The sequence below is a fragment of the Leptonotus elevatus genome, chromosome 10 (genome assembly GCF_054856555.1).
Source record: "Leptonotus elevatus isolate MCC_2025b chromosome 10, RoL_Lele_1.0, whole genome shotgun sequence".
Classification (NCBI taxonomy): Eukaryota; Metazoa; Chordata; class Actinopteri; order Syngnathiformes; family Syngnathidae; genus Leptonotus; species Leptonotus elevatus.
This window is the reverse complement of record NC_141248.1, coordinates 11,791,169-11,810,614: the sequence shown is the minus strand read 5'-3', so window position 1 is coordinate 11,810,614 and position 19,446 is coordinate 11,791,169. Positions and strand designations below refer to the sequence as shown.

The 19,446-nt window shown below is 40.6% G+C and overlaps 1 protein-coding gene across 4 annotated transcripts in view; it reads right to left on the bottom strand.

Annotated features, from left to right (window-relative positions):
* The window catches only part of srgap2 (SLIT-ROBO Rho GTPase activating protein 2), a 63,816-nt gene that overhangs the window by 14,349 nt on the left and 30,021 nt on the right, over positions 1–19,446 (bottom strand). For all 4 annotated transcript variants that reach the window (XR_015096231.1, XM_086086235.1, XM_086086234.1 and 1 more), the window contains 10 exons: positions 13,938–14,130; positions 8,146–8,308; positions 4,804–4,866; positions 4,089–4,304; positions 3,872–4,000; positions 2,136–2,357; positions 1,970–2,071; positions 1,662–1,859; positions 404–488; positions 89–116 (listed from right to left, as the gene is read on the bottom strand). Coding sequence is in view for 3 of the 4 variants with exons in the window: in XM_086086235.1 (XP_085942361.1) it covers positions 89–116; positions 404–488; positions 1,662–1,859; positions 1,970–2,071; positions 2,136–2,357; positions 3,872–4,000; positions 4,089–4,304; positions 4,804–4,866; positions 8,146–8,308; positions 13,938–14,130 (1,399 nt within the window). In the remaining variant the exon portion in view is untranslated. The remainder of the gene's footprint in view (positions 1–88; positions 117–403; positions 489–1,661; positions 1,860–1,969; positions 2,072–2,135; positions 2,358–3,871; positions 4,001–4,088; positions 4,305–4,803; positions 4,867–8,145; positions 8,309–13,937; positions 14,131–19,446) is intronic.

Sequence of the window (19,446 nt, the reverse complement as noted above, 5' to 3'; positions counted from 1 at the left end):
CAAGAAATTAAGAAAAGCCTAGTTTGGCGTACGTATCCCAGATAGTGTGCGTGTGTGTTTATGTACTTCCTTCCTTCACCACACGTACCTGGCAAGGCAACAGTCGGTCTTCTGACCTAAAGGGGGAAGAGACAGGATAAGTGTGGACGTCGGGGAGTCAAAGACGGTTTTAGCAGAATACTAGTGGGACACACAGGAGGAAGAAAGGCAGCGTACGCATACAAAGGCTTTCCTGCTCGGTTGCGGAAATGCTGACATTTCCTGAGGAAGACCCCCAATCGTCAGCCGCCCCGCCCCTCCCCCCCACTCACCGCTCACTCCAGCACATCTGTGTCCACATATGGCCGCGGTCACTGTGACCTCCACATATAGTACGTGTCAAAAAGGTATGAAGGACACTCACTCTCTCCTATGGTCTTCTGGATGAGGTCATGCTTGGCCTCCAGCTTGGTGATCAGGTTCCTGCCTTCCAGAAACTCCTTCAGCTTCTGCACAGCGCACAGTATCCAGAGTGCAGTTGAATGAATGGATCTTTATTGTCATTACAGAGCACCGAAATTGACAAAGGGAGACAGGACGGAAAAGTCCTGCCAGTACTCGTTTTTTATACTATAATCGATTATTCAAGTTAGTGATAGATCAATGTTTTTTCAAGGCCGATACAGATTATTAGTAGTCAAGAGACTGATATTTCAAGCCGATTTAATTTTAAACATATAAAGAATTGACAGCTTTCTTTCAAAATTATCCCCAAAATTAATTTAATCTAACAAAAATTGCAAAAAATAAAATAAAATGCAGGGAGCTTCCATCAGCATGTGGTAAGCTAAATTAAAAGCTAAGCAAGTAAAGTTCCCTATTGTAAATAAAGTTTTCCAAAATGTCAACATAATTTCTTAACTCATTTGCTCCCCCAAAAACATATAAATACGTTCCATTTCAAATATTACCAGTGTTCCCAAAAAGTATTTACACGTTTGTTTTTTAATGCTAGAAAATACACAAGCTTTGATGCAGACTCTGAACTGAAGAGAACTGATGAAGCAATGGTTGTTATTACAAAAACGGCCAGCAGGTGGCAGCAGAGTGTAAGAGATCAATCATGTTTTCCCCACAGTTTTAAACAGATTTGTGTGTGAATTGTGCAATAATGATTAAACTTAGCTATATTCTAATGCTAACGGCTGCAAAACGGAAAAAAGATAGAAATATACTTTTTTTTCCTGATGAAAAAAAGAGACTCCATGTTTTTATAGCAATAGAACACAATATTCTGTGTGCTTTACAAAATCAGTCAAAATGCAGTAAACCAGCCGGGAGCGAAGGGGGTTGCGTCAGTGAAAATGGCTGGGAGTGATTAATTATAATTTTGTTTGTTGTTGTTTGAGTGGAAATTTAAATAAATCCATCAATGAAAAGTTCCCGGTAGCTCACTGAGCAACAGATTTAGCTAATTTGAGATTTTCGTCAGGGTTCGATCTTTGATCAAAAGACCTTTTTGCAACAAGTAAAAATGGTCTGTGAACATCTTAGACAACCCTCAATTTCGCTACGTTCGCAAGTATTCACCGCTCAGTGAGATACCAGCTTGATCGGTTTTCAGATTCGTAAAAAGCTGATATTTGGCATTTAATAGCCGATAATGCAAACCTGCCACTGACCGTAAAGTAGAACTGTTCTGTCTCCTGTTGGTTGGCCCGCCTCTTGGCGAGGCTGGGCTTGCTCAGATAGGATTCACTGAACGTGGACTTGACAGACTCCATGCTGTTGCTGTGGTGGAAGCAATCCGACACGTCATAGTCCTCCACTGTCACCATGTCTTGGATGGTGGACAGAGTGGCCTCCATGGTCTTCTTCACCTGATGAACAGCAGAGAGAGGAAATAAAAATAAAAATAAATCAATGAGAGGCACGTAGAGACAGATGTTATAAGCATCAAGGGGAAAATAATACTAAAACGTCGCTTAACCTCTTCGTTCTCTATCTTGAGCGTGGAGAGGCGGGACTGAAGCTGCTGACACCTCTGGAGAAGCTCACTTTCCAGTGGCTGCTGTGCACACATAACGCCCATCTAGGCACACAAACACGGGTTAAAACACAGAATGCTGAGAGGCCGCTGAAATTCAAAGCTATACCGTGTCTCCCATGTGCGACTGGAAATCAAAGCGAGCCGGAGGGCAGAAGACGTTATTGTAGGTTTCCATCAGCTTTTGTTTGTCTCCGTTGGGCTCCAGACTTTCGGCGGCGCCCTCCAGTGTCTCCAGACCAGTGTGCTTGGACACCTCCACATTCTGTTCTGCTGACAAGTACGTCCTCAGGGCACGGTGGAGGCTGGCATGGTAGCCCAGGTCACAGCACTGTACAAACACAAAAAGGAAAATCAGCATCGAGACACACACACACAACTCTCTATTGGCCTGACAACTAAAATCTCATATCTGGTGTTAAATGGCATGTCAAGTCTAACAGATTATGCAAACTGATGGTGGATGTGCTGCGTGTGATCTTTTACTATGATCCCAAACAACGTGTGCTAAATTGCATGTTCACAGGTGTAATACTGGTGGACACCAGCATATTTAAAAGCTCTGATGGTTTTCACTATGAGATATTTGGGTGATCACGACAAGGGCAAAATGAAGTTTGGAGGGATGGAATTGGAAGTGTTAGTGGAAGACACAAATACACATTTTAGCGAGTTATGGAGAATTCATCTATAATAAGGTTGGGTATCGATTCAGATTTAAATTTTTTATTCATTTCAAATCACAAGGGCGCCATTTGATTCAATATGCGATTCACTTTGATTTTGATTCAGTTTAGGATTCCCCCACATATGTTATATATATTTATATATTCTTATTTAATATATGTTTTATTTAAAAAAAAATGTAAATATGAATATGATTCTGAATTGCCTTGAAGTGCAATAAGTCAGATCTTTGAGTATGGATTCAGATTTCGGAAGTTGATTCGTTTTGAATTACAAGGGCGCCATTCGATTCAATTTACGATTCACTTTGATTTTGATTCAGTTTAGGATTTCACACATATCATGTTAGATATATTTATATATTTTCATTTAATATATCTTTTATTTCATTTAAAAAAATTGTAAATATGAATAATAAGATTCTGAATTGCCTTAAAGTGTAGTACGTCGGATCTTTTGTTTGATGTAAGAAAATACTTTTGAATTCCAGTGAATAGTACATTTCAAGAAAAAAGCAAGATACAAAAACAAAGATTTAGGCATTTAGGTAAAATTCTATTTTCCACATTAATTTTTGGGAAAATTAATATTAAATGTATTGATTTATGGGATTTATGAATCAATATCGGGCTATGAAAAGTATGACATTTTTTTAATTTTCATTTGTTAATTTTGGAGAAGGCAAGCAAATAAACGTCATGTTTTCTTTGATTTAACTTGCGCCAAAAGTGTGGCAATGCATAAATTAATGTTTAAAACTCGGGATAGAACACCTGAAAAATAATTTCTTAGAGAGAGGCCAAGCACCAATTGTGAAAGTGCGCTGAAATGACCCGGACACAGAAATGCAGATAAGAAAGAATTAATTTTGTCATTGGTGATATGGCATGACTCCTCCTTGTGAATGGCTCCTGGTCAGCCCTTACATTCAGAAGTTCCATAATTGCATCGCTCAATGGATGATATTGCAGGACAAAATTTTTACATGATTGGAAAATGTCTGCCCGCATCTTCTCATTTTGTCTACTTTGCACATGGTGGTTTCCACCCACCCGCCTTTTCATGCGTAGTAATTAAAGGCGCAAAATGAGCCATGACAATTTCCATTTTTGCAGGCACACACCTTCAATAAAGCAAAGTAGGTGTATTCATACTCACGTCAATGATGTCAGCGAGGTCATGGATGTAATACTTGAAGACGCAGCCATTGGTGGCCTCCAGAGCAAGAAGGTACTCATTCCTGGCTTTGATGGCCTTCAGCTTGTTCTCGGTGTACTTGGCTTGTCTCTAAGAAGATGGGACAAGTGGTAAAGAACAAGGCAACCACAAGGACGCAACTTACATCAAGTTAGTACAACTTTGAGTTCCCACTCACCTTCTCCTTCATCTTTTCTATTTTTTTCACACTGGAGCGACGGATGGGTTTGTCGTCAGCCTTTATGCTAGCAAGGGTGTCCGGCGATCGCGGCGTCTGGCGGTCGTCTTGGCGACCGGAACGGCCCATCTGTTTCTCCTCCTGCTTCTCGGCCTCCTTCAGCTTGGACTCTGCATTGATGCTGTCGGTGTTGTACATGTGGTACGTCTTCATCACCTGGAAACATGACATTTCAGTCACAATGTTTTTTCACTGTGTGGTTTGGGGAAAACCAAAGGAGTCACAAAATCTTTCTGCTTGCTAGTGGTCAAACACACGAAAGCGTTACATCAAGCCGAGTCAGCCCTAGTTGGCCGACCAGCACTTCACTGTCCTGATTCAAACTCCCGAGAGAGTTTTGTTTATGAGTATGCATGCGCATGTCATTTCACCAGATTTATTTATAACTCTTTCCAAACTATAATTGGCAGGTTGAGTTAGAGTTAAACGTTGGTCGCACACACAAACAATCGAGGACATCAGTGATTTGGCTAGACTACGGACATGGCTAACCAATGTTGTGTTGCTCTTGACAGTGTGAGACCACTAAAAATATAATTGTCAAAAACTACTTGTAGAAAAATCTGGTGGTGACTTCAAGCATCCTGTAAATATACCAAGTGAAATCAGTATTACTGGTCCAGTTTTAAGAGGTGCCAAAAGTCATTCGTCTTACCGAATAAAGCTCGTTCAGAACCTTCATCAAGTCCTCGTGCAGCTGCACACCGACCTCTTTGCTCTAAAGAGACAGGACAGATTAAAGTTAGTTAATCACTGTGAACAAAAAGCTTTTTAACAATGATCTCGGTGTCATTAGCAAGATTACTAGGCAGTAATTGTGTATTGGCCATCAAGTTGCAAACCAACTCAGCCGTGTTAAGCAACAGCTTCATCTGTCTAGACTAGACTATCAAGCCGGATGAAGGCACCACGGGAAGGATACAGGAGTATGATTACAGTTTCTAAAGAGTTTTTAATTGTGGAGTGACAAACAACTTGTAGTATGTGCTGTGCAATTCTAACCCACAGCAAATTACAACCACAACATTATTAAAAGGTGTTACTGAACATTAGTGTTGTAGTAAAGACCGCACCAACAGAGACCAAAACAGTATTGAGACCACAGAATATTGAGGGTGAGACAAGACCAAGATTTTTGGAGTACAAGACAGAGACAAGACCAGGACTTTTGGAGGTCGAGAAGGAGAAAAGACCAAGACTTTTGGAGGTCGAGAAGGAGACAAGACCAAGACCTTTGGCGGTCGAGAACGAGACAAAACCAAGACTTTTGAAGGTCGAGACCGAGACAAGACCAAGACTTTTGGAGGTCGAGAAGGAGACAAGACCAAGACTTTTGGAGGTCGAGAAGGAGACAAGACCAAGACTTTTGAAGGTCGAGAAGGAGACAAGACCAAGACTTTTGAAGGTCGAGAAGGAGACCAGACCAAGACTTTTGAAGGTCGAGTCGGAGACCAGACCAAGACTTTTGGAGGTCGAGTCGGAGACCAGACCAAGATGTTTGGAGGTCGAGTCGGAGACCAGACCAAGATGTTTGGAGGTCGAGACTAAGAAAATCAGGTAGGTGGGGGGCATGAATTTGTCGATGGGGAGGTTGGGGTTGCTGATGGATATTTGAACTACGATCTCAAGTGCATATCTGCTGAGCAGCAATAACTAGTCTTGTTCGTCATCATGGAAAATGTGCACGGCGGCTGCAAGGAATCGCTTTTCTTCGGATCAGAATCAGGCCTCTATACATGTCACTTGAAAAGACTTGGATTGGATAAAGGCATTAAATCTGAATTGGGCAGTGTAAATCCAGTAAATCCAGCCTGAGTAAGAACAAATGAGGGAAAGAAGTTGAATCCCAGACAGTTCAAAGGTCAGGATGAGGATGAGAGGGATGAATGCATGTGGAGAGGGAAAGCGACAGGGAGAAGATTTAGAGTCCTACGGCGGACAAATGAGGCAACGGGACAAGTGAGGTTGGCCCGCCCTCCGGCTTTAAAGTGCTGAAGAGCGGCCGGGCTCCAGCAATCTAAAAGCAATCGGCCACAGCTGAGCCGTCCTATCCGTCAACTGTGAATCTTGACTTTTGAACTTCTTCCTCTGGCCCGCGCTTGCCTGTCTGGCTCGACAAGACCGCAACAACAAAAAACAGACAACTTACGTCCTGGCGCAAAAAGCGTGATAATGCGGTTTGATGTGAGTGTTTTCTCCCACACGTCCACTACACTAACAGCGTCTGTCAGTTGAACCTGCTAGTAGCAGAGATGGAGGAATTCTCTGGCAAGAGTTGTGTACTGCTGCTACTGATACAAACCACTGTATGAATGACATCCCTCATTCCAAATTACAATGAAACCTCTGAAGTAGGGCTGTCACTAGCTAATATTCCCCCTCACACTTGAGGTGAAATGAACGGAACCGGATCAGACTTCCCTTCACGGTCTTGGTCCGAGTATGGAGATTCTAGTTTTGGTACTCGATCTGGCTGTAACTGACATACCAGGCTACTCCATTACACCTTTATACACAGTTAGATGTTTAAGCCTCAATGTATACACGTTTTGACACATCGGAAGATAGTGAACTTTGTTTCCAGTAAAATCCAGACAGAACAAGTAACTTCCCATTTTTCAGAAATGCCAACAATGTGAAAAGCACATGGAACATAAGTGGGTGACGTTTGTCATATGCAAGGGAACAGTAGTTCCCTGCTATGATTGTGTATTATATTAAATACACATGTCCATTCTGGAAGACTTGGAATGTGGTTGACAAGTAACCTGGGAAGCCACACCCACTTTCTCGAAAAAGAAAGTGGGTCTTGACAGGCGTCCATAGACAACGATTCGGCACCGGCCAAAAACAGGCCGACCGGTGTATTTAAAGATACAGACTGGCTTTGTAGTTTTTGTCTAATCTTACTTTTTAACATGTCAAACAAGCCAAAGAAGAATGTTTGAAAATGTGACATTGTTGTATTGATTCAGGACGCCTTCCTTAAGACTCAGAGAATAAAACACCCAATTCAGGGATAAGCAGAAAGAAGAAGGTGCTCGATTTGGTGCTGCTCCAATTCAGCATTGGTGGATGTCTGTGTTCCACTGAGTGCGTCTTTAAGTAATTCAAGTACAATGATTTCATAAACAAAATGTTCAGGTACCCGTTTATGTGGTATGAATCGGTCGGGAAAACAGTCAAGCTAGCCCTAGCAATGCTATGCATGACGGAGTGGTCAGAAGGCCAACTTAAAATAAAATCTTTCCAAATACAGTAATACACAAACATCAGTGCCATGGCACACTTTTATTCTGAAGTTGCTCGTAGACGCATGGCAGTTGACTTGACTCATCTTCCCGGAGTGGATAGTTAGCGCCCAGTTTAAGTTGCCATCACAGCACAAACTGTTGCCATCAGCATCAACACAGTGTCATCCTGAAATAATGTTCAATGGCTAAATTAAGGATGTTTAAAACAACAACAACAACGATAAATTATTACGCTGACATTGTAGAATGTAACACCTGTTCCGAGCGTTAGCGGCTAGTGGCTAGCTGCTTAGTGAATTTTCTGCACAACAGTGACTTTGACCCTAATATTTTTTTGTTTAGTGATGCGTTGTGAATTTGATTTAATGTGACAAAGGCTTTGAATATTCACGTCATCTTTGAAAACGTTCTATTACATCATATCAATCTGTTTTACTGCAATTGCATACACCGGCAGAACATAAAAAATATATACAATGCTGCCGTCTGCTGCCCATAGTTAGTGGCTGTTTTTTATTTCACAAGCCCACTGACCAGGCAGTGCTGCGCAATACGTTGCACTGCCCATTGAAAAAAAAAAAACGTAGTAAACGTCAACTAACGTTTTTGGCAGCATTCATTTGGATTTTAGCCAACGTTATTAAACGTTTTTGGCGGTAAAAGAGTTCAGAGCAGACGCCATGTGTGTGCTCACGGCCTAAAGAGACACAATGTCAGCATATGTGTGAGTGAGAGAGCATTGCCTTTTTGAAGAGCCGTCCTGAGTCCTCGCTGATCTGTGCAAAGCGGGGAATGATGTTGTTGAGGTAGAGGTCGGACAGAGTAGCGTGGTCGCGGCTCTCCCTCTTCACCTGAAGCAGCAACAGGTTCCAGCAGTTCACCGGAGATAAGATGCTCTGCTCTTTCCTGCACAGGGTGACAATGATAGAGAACAAGTCTTAAGATCTAATCAAGGCCCCGTCTAAGCATAATTTGGATAAAGCAGCATTAAGTCTCTTTCATCTGTTTTTAAGCTCCCCTTTTCATCCGGTTGATAGATGCATATGTGGCCCCACGGCTTGTTCAAGGTAGAAGCAAGTTTGTTGTACAGCAAGCTATTTTTCATCAAGATGAAACAAGCCACTGGAATAACAGGCATGGAGAGAGAGAACGCCCAGACAGATTTATATAGAAAACAGCCACCCTGTGTCTCTCCCGCACATGCAACTCACACACACACACACACAGCGGGTCAGTGAGCCAACCCAAACAGGGGATTCAGCCAGGGTACAAAACCCAGCAGGAAGTGGTAAGGCTCCCCAAAAAGCACAGCTGTTGCAGAGAAGAAAGGACTTGTAAAAAAAAAAAAAGAGGGGGGGGGGGGGGAAGAGAAAACGGAAGTTCCTCTCATACTCTGCCTGGAAATGTTGCACTGATTTTTCCTCGTGTTTATTTGCATAAAATTAAAACTACTGAATGGGCTGCATTGCACATTAGCTAAACATTGATATTTTATTCAGTGATTACAGTCATAGCAGGGATAGGAATTTGATCAAGGAGGAAAAAAGTAATCATCTTTTTTTAATGCTCTCAAATCCCGTTTCAAGTTGTTGCTGCTTGCAAACTTACCATACGTTCTAATGTGCCTCAAGTGCTTCAGCGTGTGGTTAACCATCAATTCCATTCAATCAACAAAATTCTGGACAATCAATCGATTAGAACTCTCTTCGCTACTCGTGAGCATACTAAATACAAAGTATGAAAAGTAATTTACAATTGAATTAATGTGCTTTTCGTCGCGGAATCACTGAATAGCTTAAGTCTTGAATACATTAAAAAAATGCTAATTGATTAAAAAAAAAACGGTAGGGTTTTGAGGTCAATTAGTGGAGCCCAGAGTTCAAAGCAAACATGGTGAAGCAGCATTTAGCTGTTATGCTGCACAAAAATGGAAGTGAATGCCAACAAAAGTAAGGTTAGCCTCAAGTGTAAATTCTTTTAAATCTAGGTCCAAATCTTGTCCCTAAATTGCTCATTCTTTTAGTGTGTGGCGGGGACTGAGTGAGAACTATGTGTGAGTCATAGACAATGATGTGATATGCTGATACTGGCTGTCACTGGTCAGATGACGACATATGTGCAAGGAAAACAAACTTTTAGAAAACACTACATGCATTCAGACTTTAGTTATATTCGTATGGTTTGGGAGATTTTTCCAAGCATTATTTGTGTCTTAGATGGGTGAGCCTGTTACTTGATTGGACTTTTTATTTTGGGTATGGGGTATTATAGCAGGTTACTTTAGGAGATATTTGTACAAGAGAATAGGGAATCACAATATGAACATATACTGGAAATCACACAATAAGTCTAAGGAGTTAATCATGAAATATTTACGTCTTTTTCATGACTACATTTTCAAAATGATTCATAGCATTGACAACATTTTGCACAATTTTAAAAGATTGTGCTAATTTAAAAAAACAACCTATAGCATTCTAAATTAAGTACAATGTGGTTATTCCAAACTTGCAATTTCAAACTATAGACCATCCATTTTAGGATTAACTTGAACTCTACAGTGTATGTTTTAAATTCCTGAGTCATCCTTATAGACACTCTTGATCACTCCGACTCGTTTCAGCCTGCTCACTTTCTGGTGCTTCTGACTTCCCCCGATTTTGTAACATTTTCCTCCAGAAAAAAAAAGTTCCACCATTTGCTCAATCAACCGGCCTCGATGCTCTTTCCACGTGACATGTGGCAGACTGAGCCAATTTCTGGTCACCATGACATTGCAGCACTCGGGGTGAAATAACAGCTACCTCTGCCCGGCCCTCGGTTCTCACAATGTAAACACTGAAATGTCATTGGCCTCTTTGGAAGGTCACATGGTGCACTTAATGGAACGTAGCGAGTGTTCGGGTCAGGTGACGGTAGTGAGTCACATTAGAGGGAAATGCTAAATGGTCATTTACTGTCAGGATCAAAGCACATAGCATTAGATGAAGGATTGCTGCCGGCACATTTTTCTTTATGACTTCAACCAAATGACTCTTATGCGACTAGCCATGCTCACATGAAATCATCATAAATAAGGATTAGAATAACATGTTAAATACTAGTTGTTCTACAAAACTCAGCATTTGTCTGGAGTGGCTCAAGATTTGAAATATGGCATAATATTAAATGGAACAAAGTCAAATCTATTTATGGTCACTTAATTTGCTTAGTGACTTGCATATTGCTAATATATAGCTCTAAAAACTGTACTGTATGGCACCTTTCCAAACAATTAATTAATAAATAAATAGAATCGTCCTTGGTTTTAAAACAAGGTTTCATGTACGACTGGAAGGTTGCCATGGTGCTGTCTAAATGGACATAGTTGTAAATTCAGATCTTCATTGGTTAATAATGAATCATACTGATGTTTACATAGAATATGAACTTAAGTGATCATATGAATACTGTGTTCAATTATCACCATACAATCTGGAGTTCTTGAATCGCTTTGCCAAAACTCAGTCACCCTCATCCGTTGCATGTTGGCTCAGAAATCATATATGGACAATGATAAGCCCACTGAGGTTCGAGTTTCCATTATGAAGCCAACTTCTAAAGGACTGTTTTAAAGACATGTAGTTAAGTCATGTCATATCTGGCAACGCCACTGGGAAGTCATTTCAGTCTGACTAAGACTAAGCTCTCGTCCAGTTCAGTTGGCAGGAATCCACAACCACAGTTTGTCACCAGGACATATTGTGTGAACTGCAGAATCAGCATTCAAATCAGTGTATGTATTTTAAACGAAATCCTCGTAAACATTATTTTATCACTTATATAAAGACATTCCACAGCACCAACCTCACATTCCTGTTCAGAGTCAGAGTCAAAGTGCAGAGTCAGTGCATATTACCCAAAAAGTTGCACATCATAAAAACAGTCAGTTGGAGTAAGAGCAGGTTTGCTGATGCGTTTCTGAAATTATTCATATATTTGTAAGTTGCTTTTCTTATATTACATGGTGCGATTTCTACTTTTCAAAACCAGACTGGGCACTCCCTGGCCCGGCAGCCAACAAAAATACACACTGCAAACGTTTAACTGAAATATAGTATTGGACATATTTTTCAGCCTGTTTTTCGCTTAAGATTAGGCAAGGAAACCCAGCAAATCTTCCTTTCCAGCTGAATGTTTCAAAAGATGGCATTACTCAGCTAGCTTGTCCAGGAGAATGAGCTCATCTGATCCCAGGACATTTCTGAACGGTGCAAAAATGGATGCCTTTTTGTGCTGTTGATTAATGTGCAATATCCTAAAAAAAAGATAAGTTTTTATTTTAAGAAATATAAATGGTGCCACCAAGGACTAGTCAACCCCAATGACAACATGAGTAGCCCAATGTTTTTTTCTAAAAATAGCACACCAGTGGAGTGTTGTTGTGAATTACTAAGAACAATTATTTTGCATTTATTTATGTATTTAGATAGTTAGTTATTTTAACTTAACAATGTACACATTTCTTCTGGACCAAACATTCTATATTTTGTTTAAAATTTAAATTGATTGTGCTAAGGGGGGGGACTACAGATTACAGAGCTGTTATTTGGGGTTATCATACCGTCAGAATATAATATAATATAATATCCGACCATGCACAATTACAGTGTCAATCAAAATCGATCTTTGCAAGGCCAAATTTTGAATTATTATTTACTCAAACTGCGCTCGTGGTTGTATATCTTTATATATTCTCTAGATTGTTTCTGTCACATTCTGGGTGCTTTACTTTATTTAATAATGCAATATGATTTGCAAATCAGGAATGTCATTCATTCTCAGTGACTTTGTAGGACAATAGCATTTCTTCATTCTTTGAATCTAAGCCCAACAAGGGGCAGCATTCTTGCGTTCATGGGCTGCGCATACCGCTACAAGTTCCGCAGCAGCTTATAGCAAAATACTTTTAACTTGAGAAAAATAGCCCAACAAAGCTTGAACCATGATGCTGATTCTTCCCATTTGTGCTGCCCCGGTGCGAGAGGGGATTTTCAGCATGAAATCGGATCAAGAACTCAAAGGAGAGTCCTTTGCCGGCATTCAAGTAGAGAGAGTTTGAGAGCGAGCAAGAGAGGAGGGGCCTCTTGTTTAACGCTCAACTATAGCAGATGGGATGAGGAGGTGGGGCACAAATGAGCTAACTAGCTAACCCCAACTGACGTATAAAGTTACATGTAAATTAATTTAGAAATTAGGATCGTACTCTACACCTATTGTTAAGACGCCACAACAAACTACAAGCAAAAAAAAATAAATCATTAATTGAATGATATATGATGATTATGATAGTACTTGTCAAGAAAGCATGTTTGATAGGGTCGTTAGTTAATAGTGTGCTGCCATGAGTTGCAAGAGCCACAATTTAACACTGAGACTGGCCTAAAAGTGAACGAGAGGGCAGACTTGACTGACAAATTTTGTGACTCATCATCCTGTCAGCCTGAGGGGACACACGATACGGTTAAAGCCCACAAAATTAATTTGCAAATACCAGCAGTCTCTATGGACTCCATACACATATAGAAAACAACAAGCACACACTTTTTAGAGTTAAAAAAAAAAACATGGACACACATAGCCGGAAAATAGCTGAAATTCCAGCGTGGCACCCGGACAGAGCAACAGCAGCAGCCGCGTGGAGAATGTTACAGATGTTGAAGGAGTACGACAGAATAAAAACATGTGAAATAGGTCAATGTGTAAAATTATAGACTAGACCTTGTGACTTTCTTAACCTCACTGGACATGATCGGCTAACTTTTATTGGATGTGTTGAGATCCACTGTTATGTCTCACAGTTGATTTAAAATGGAAATCTCAGTAGTTTTATTATGAAGGCAGACAGTGTTAAGTCAAAAGTAAAAAAAAAAAAAAAAAAAAAAGGAACGCAGAAGCGGAAACGAAAGTGACTTGAGAGGTGGTCATGTTTAATAGGAAGTATGTAAGGACTTTAAAAAAATACTGTATAATAGCATGTCATTTCCTGACAGGAACTCCTCATGATAGCAATAAAAGGAAAAACAGTTACGGTAGCTAAATGGACTACTGTACCCTCCACATCTGCAGCTCCAAAAGAATGTGTGTTTATGGTGAACCAGAAGTTTAGAAACACCCCAAGTGGTACACATTGGATAAATTATCTTGGTAACCTTTGACAGATTGTAAACTATTAACCAAGGATTGAAGCAGGACACTGTGCGGTCCGTTCAGGCAATGGAATGGGAAAAAGACGACACATGGCAGAGCATGTCTTCTTTCTTGCATTACCTTCTGCACTTTTTCAAGCCTAGCCTGAACGCATACACACAGCAAGACACTGACTCACAACCTGGTCATTTCGAATATACAGTACAGACGCCGACACGACAAACTTGCAGTGCTTCCTGCCGTTTGTTGTTTTGAGAAACTACCAATTTCATCTGTGTAATTGAAAAGGTTGAACACGGAACGATTCCAGTCTTTAAGCCAAGTGTGTGTCTTGTAGGGTACATACTTGAGCAGATGGTCCTTAGTACTGCGCGTCTTGGCGAGGAAGCGCTCGGCCATCTTTTCCATGTTGCGGCTGTAGTCCATCTCAATCTCCGCCTTCTTCCTGAAGAAATCCTGCAGGTCCTGGAGCAGCTGCACCCGCAGCTCACACTGCTGGTCCAGACACTTCAGCTGCTCCACCAGCTGGGCGCGAATCTCTGTCAAGGCAGGGAGAGACACGTTTGTTAACGTTAAAAAGATCATCTGAATACATGACAATACAATAACAATGGGGAACAATTGAAAAAAAGTTAGATTTTTAGGTTGATTAAAACTGAAATTGGCATGCCGATTCCAAAATTGCACTCAAGTTTTTTCTCCACAGCTTACACACCAGATAAGCAAAATTCCACTGAATAGCTGTAGTAAGACTATAGTAAGAAGAGACGTTTACGATTGGATCTTCAGCTATGTGGCAACTTGTTTTTGTAGACAATTGAGACGTGAGAGGTGTGTGCAGCTCCCAATAGGCCAATACTATCAATATCTGCAAACAGAAAGCTAGCATAGTCAGAATTAAGAGGATTAGTTCTGGCTTTTCTGTTAACCTTGTAACCTTGTACTAGGGGTGTGATAAAAAAAATTGATTCTCAAAAGAATCGCGATCCTCATTTAGTTCGATTCAGAATCGATTTCAAATGTCCTCAAATCGATTTTGGCTGCTGTCTATGAGTGTCCATTTTGAATGTTGTGTTTGTGTTGTGCAACTGATCAACTTTGGCCCATACCATTAAAATTACGATTTCATCACGCCTTCATCAATAATGTTGGTAATTTTACACTGAAGCTGTTTCAAAGGTTACTTTAAACACATGATCTTGAAAATACCTTATTCATAGGTATGGGGAAAAAAAGCATAGATTTTTTACCTGGATTTAAAAACATTTACACTTTATTGGCATGCTTTGAATCTTTATCTATTTATATCATTCCCTCTGATAATAAAGTATACTAGCAAATCGGGGACCGTATTATACACAAGTACAGATAGAAAACTGCTTTAAAGGGCGTGTTATTATAGGTGTGTGTTATTCATGGGATTTCACGGTAATTTTAATATTATGGAAACTTGAATTTCATGTACAAGTGTGTAACGCTTCTATTCTTTACCTTGAACCAAGGTTATTTTAGTTAACTAAAACTAACGAAAAAACTAACTAAAATTCAAAAAACAATTTTGTTAACGAAATAAAATAAAAACAAAAACTAACTGAAACTACATTTTATGTTTACAAAACTAACTATAATTAGAGCAGAAATGTCCTTCGTTTTAATCTTTGGTAATAAATTTAATGCATGAGCCTTTGGGGGTGATTTTAAATGTGATTTTAAGTAGATTTATTTTGATATTAACCGCAATAAGGACATTTGAAAGTGTGTCAGACAAAAGTGACATCATCTAGCAGCAGCTAATAGAAAAGCACCTTCAGATGACGTTGCTCCCAGGGTGTTTTTTAAATATATATATTTTTAACTAAAACTAATACTGAAATTAACTACAACTAAATTAAAACTAAGCATTTATGAAATAACTAAAACTAATAAAACCTAACAGAACCACCTTGAAAATGAATTAAAACTAACAAAATTTAAAAACCAAAATGAAAAATTCCCAAACTATAACAACCCTGCCTTGAGCTGACTAAAATGTCTGCATAATACTATTATGTGCATCCATATATAAACCTATTGTCTTCCACACGCACACAATTCCAGAGGCGGTCATTTGTCGTAGCTTATCACTTTCCATTTCCTCTCTGCCTCCCACCCATCTTTTATTCCATGCTGATTACAGTCTAGCCTCTAATTAATAGAGTGCACTCTGTTGATGTATTCAATCGCAAAGCAAAACTCCTCTGGAGAATGGCGTGTAATGCAGCTTTGTTACAGGAAGCAAGTTGCCCCGTGCACACGCTCACGTGCACACACGCATTAATGATAAATGGATCAGTGGCGACAGCTGACAGATTAATGCTATGCTCCGCTAGCCGCCTGCCAACAGTTTGTGCGTGCGCTGCACGTGCATCCTTGTAAAGAGTGAAGAAACAACAAACCCCGCACACGCGCGCAGGGCGGGTTGCTCGGTAACTGCTAGCATACCACAGCTGCCCTACCTCTACAATGTTGGCTGTAAAGGAAGCAACGCGTTCTGCCCTCCATCCTGGCTCCTGTTCAGCATCAAGTTCCCTGACACACAAGCACAGGCTGAAACGCGCATTCGCCGGCAGCTCTGGCAGAGACCCTCGCCAGTCGAGCCAAGAGCCTCTTTGATGCTGCCGTTGCGTTTTATAGCTGAGAGCGCACTTCCTCATTATTACAAAGAGAAGTGGAATCTCGAAAGGTGCCTGTCTTTAACAGATATAAACGCTGCCACCAACCAGAGGGCCCTCTCACACTAAAACACACAAACGCACCGTCTATGTCTGAGCCAATAACCTGTTGTGGGTATTTGCTTTGCCAACACGCGTTACTGTCCTGTGTGTATGTGCGCGTGCATATTTCAGAGTAGTTTGCACACTAAAGCGCCGTCAATGACAGGGACGTTGTGAGCCCATAGTTCTGCCTCTTGTGACTGTCACCACAGAACCACAAGGTGACAGCCTTGTAATTACAACAACAACGCATACCACACTGCGCAAACACCGCGTCTGAAAAGCAGCACTCCGACAAGCAGACCGCAATCGTATGGCGGTTGCCGAGAGGCAGGTTTAGGAGTGACATGTAACTCAACTGAACTGAAAATGTAACTTCTTTTGACCACTCAACAATAAAAGTTACTTAAAAGGGAAGATAACCCCAACATTTTTTTTTGACAACAATATGCTAGTCTAAATACAGTATTTTGGTTAATATTGCGTCAGTGGAATAGGAGTTAAGCAGCAAAATTTAGCAGTTGTTATCAATATCAGAAGGCGGCCATTTTGTCACTGGCTGTCGAGTGAAAATGACATCACAGTTGCTCAGGTAACAGTCAATCACAGCTCAGCTTCAGAAAACAGGTGAGCTGTGATTGTCGACAGCAAGTGGCAAAATGGCCGCATTCTGAGATGGATAAAAAACAGCTGGATTTTGCTTCATAACTCATATTCCACAAACGTAATAATAATCAGAATGTCATGTGTAGACTAGTGAGGTCACATATAAAATATTGTTGCCAAGAAATGTTTAAGGTTGACTTCCATTTTTAATATATTGTCTGTATTCGCAAATGCTTTCAAAGGCAATGGTTTGACTCTCTCTTGACTTATTTCCTATTGGACATTTTGTTTTGAAATTAGAACTAGTTAGCATCACTGCTACAGCTTTAGTTTGACTTTATAAGTTCCACTGTGAATACAGACCAGAGAATGAGACCCATGTGGGTCCCAGATTTTTATAAAGCAAGTTAAAAGCAGCAGAATTCCATTTTAGCACACAGAGGTGTTTCTAAAAACACACTCCATTTAAAAAATCTACAGCTATATGACTCAACCACTGGGAACCCTGAGCACTTTATACTACCCGCTGTTGATCCTGGCTGTTGAGCAGAATTTCCTTGCGTAATAAAAAGTCAGCCATTTCATCTTTGTCCACATTCAGAAAGGCGCCTTACAAAAGAGTGGAGGCGAGAGCCTCACAGTGCAGGTCGATGCCGTTTCTCTGTAATGGTCATCATCCATCCCCCCAGCCAGAAGTGGGATGTGAAGTGGAATGTGGCGCCTCCACCCCCTCAAGAAAGTCCAGTCACATTTTCCAGGCAGATGAGAGCAGGTCTTGCAAACTGGATCTGGGATTCTGCTTTACTGATGCTCTCCACTTGCTTCTTTCTCATTCAATCACCAGTATTACCAACAGCACAAACCAAACCCTGAAATTCAACAAAAGGAGCTGCTCTTGCTCTATTGACAACCTACAATGGTCACACTATACAATATTGTGAGCCTTCACATGACCTATCATCTGGTGACCAGACGTTCGTCCCTATTGGCTGGGACGGTCCAGTTTTGAAACTAGAACTCATTCCTGCTTTTGCATCTAAGAATCATGGGAACTGTAGTCCCACTATCCACCGCAGTCACCAGTCGCTGGACAGACAACGCAAATTGAGCTTTCTAGCGGTATAATTTCCAATGTTACAATGCGTGACTGCCGTGTCGTAAACGGCACAGCTAGCTTCCAATAGCTGTCGGGACCGGTCAAAAAAAGTTGGATAATGGTGAGTGCAGTGACTTGTTTCGCACTGATGAACAGTCAACCAAGATAGCAATTAGCATTAGCAATTGATGCGCGCGTCGGCCGTATGAAAATAGAACCAGTTTTGGTGAAATTCGAGCGCATTTAATTGAGCATGTGTCTAAAGAAAAACAATATATGCCATATATTTACATTTGTTTTACATTTCAATTAAATTGTAAAGTGATAGAACATTGGCTTAGTCTTCACTTGAGCATTTGCACTGAGCTGAAAGACTAGTTCCTAAGGCCTGAGACTTAAGGCTGCTGCCTCAAATCAGTCAGACTATGCATGCTAGCGAGCGGTTAGAAATTTTGAGGCAAATAAAGACGCTGCCAAAGGTGGATCCCAAAATGGATGTTCGTCTCCTTCTAACATGACATTGAGAAAAGGGTGTCTCTTCTCTTTTGACCAATCAATCTGTCCACCAGTGTGTCTGGCAGACGCCTTTCATCAAACAGGATTAAATGCATGTATTAATTTCTGTGGTATCGTCACAATGTTTGAATTTAGAAATGTGTGCAATAAATAGCTAACTAAACCAAACTGTATGTATGTATGTAAATAGAAATTCATTTTATGCCTGCACAGAAGTGATGGCTGCGCCGAGCTGGCACAAACACAAGAGACACATTTACTGCCTCAAGCACTCCTTATACCCGAAGACACCCTGGACTTGAATTCAACACGCATACTCCGACAGCAATGCAACACTACCTTTGGGCCAATTTGGACTGTGAGTGGGTTTTAAAACACAAATTTCCTGCTGCCATAAGATGTATATTTTTTTCCATCTGATGTTAGACAGTGTGGCACATTCAAGTGTTCACAATTTGACAAACATTCTGCAAATGTTAGAAAAAGAGGGCTGCTAGCTGTTTACGTGGGCTGTCTTGGCCACAGACAAAGTTTTTAGTAGGATAGTTAGCTAGGCTGACAAATACACCTTGAGAGATTAATTCTTGCAAAACCATATAATATGCTTGCTGTCCCATTTGTGACTGAGAAGCTTCCAAAATAAGCATCTTGAGCGACATTGACTACGTTTCCCGTTTACATGCAGTTGGATATTCGGGTAAAGGTCAAAATTCCTGTATATGAAACATTCAGATTCGGAATAAACCGTTTACAGACTAACTCTCTAACCGGCTTTTTACCATCAATAAAATACATTATGTTCATGTCACTCACCACACTAATAAAGTAGTTGGTTTCCTCCTTGTTCTAAAAGTGTGCTGCGTCCGAGTTTTGCCATGTTTGTT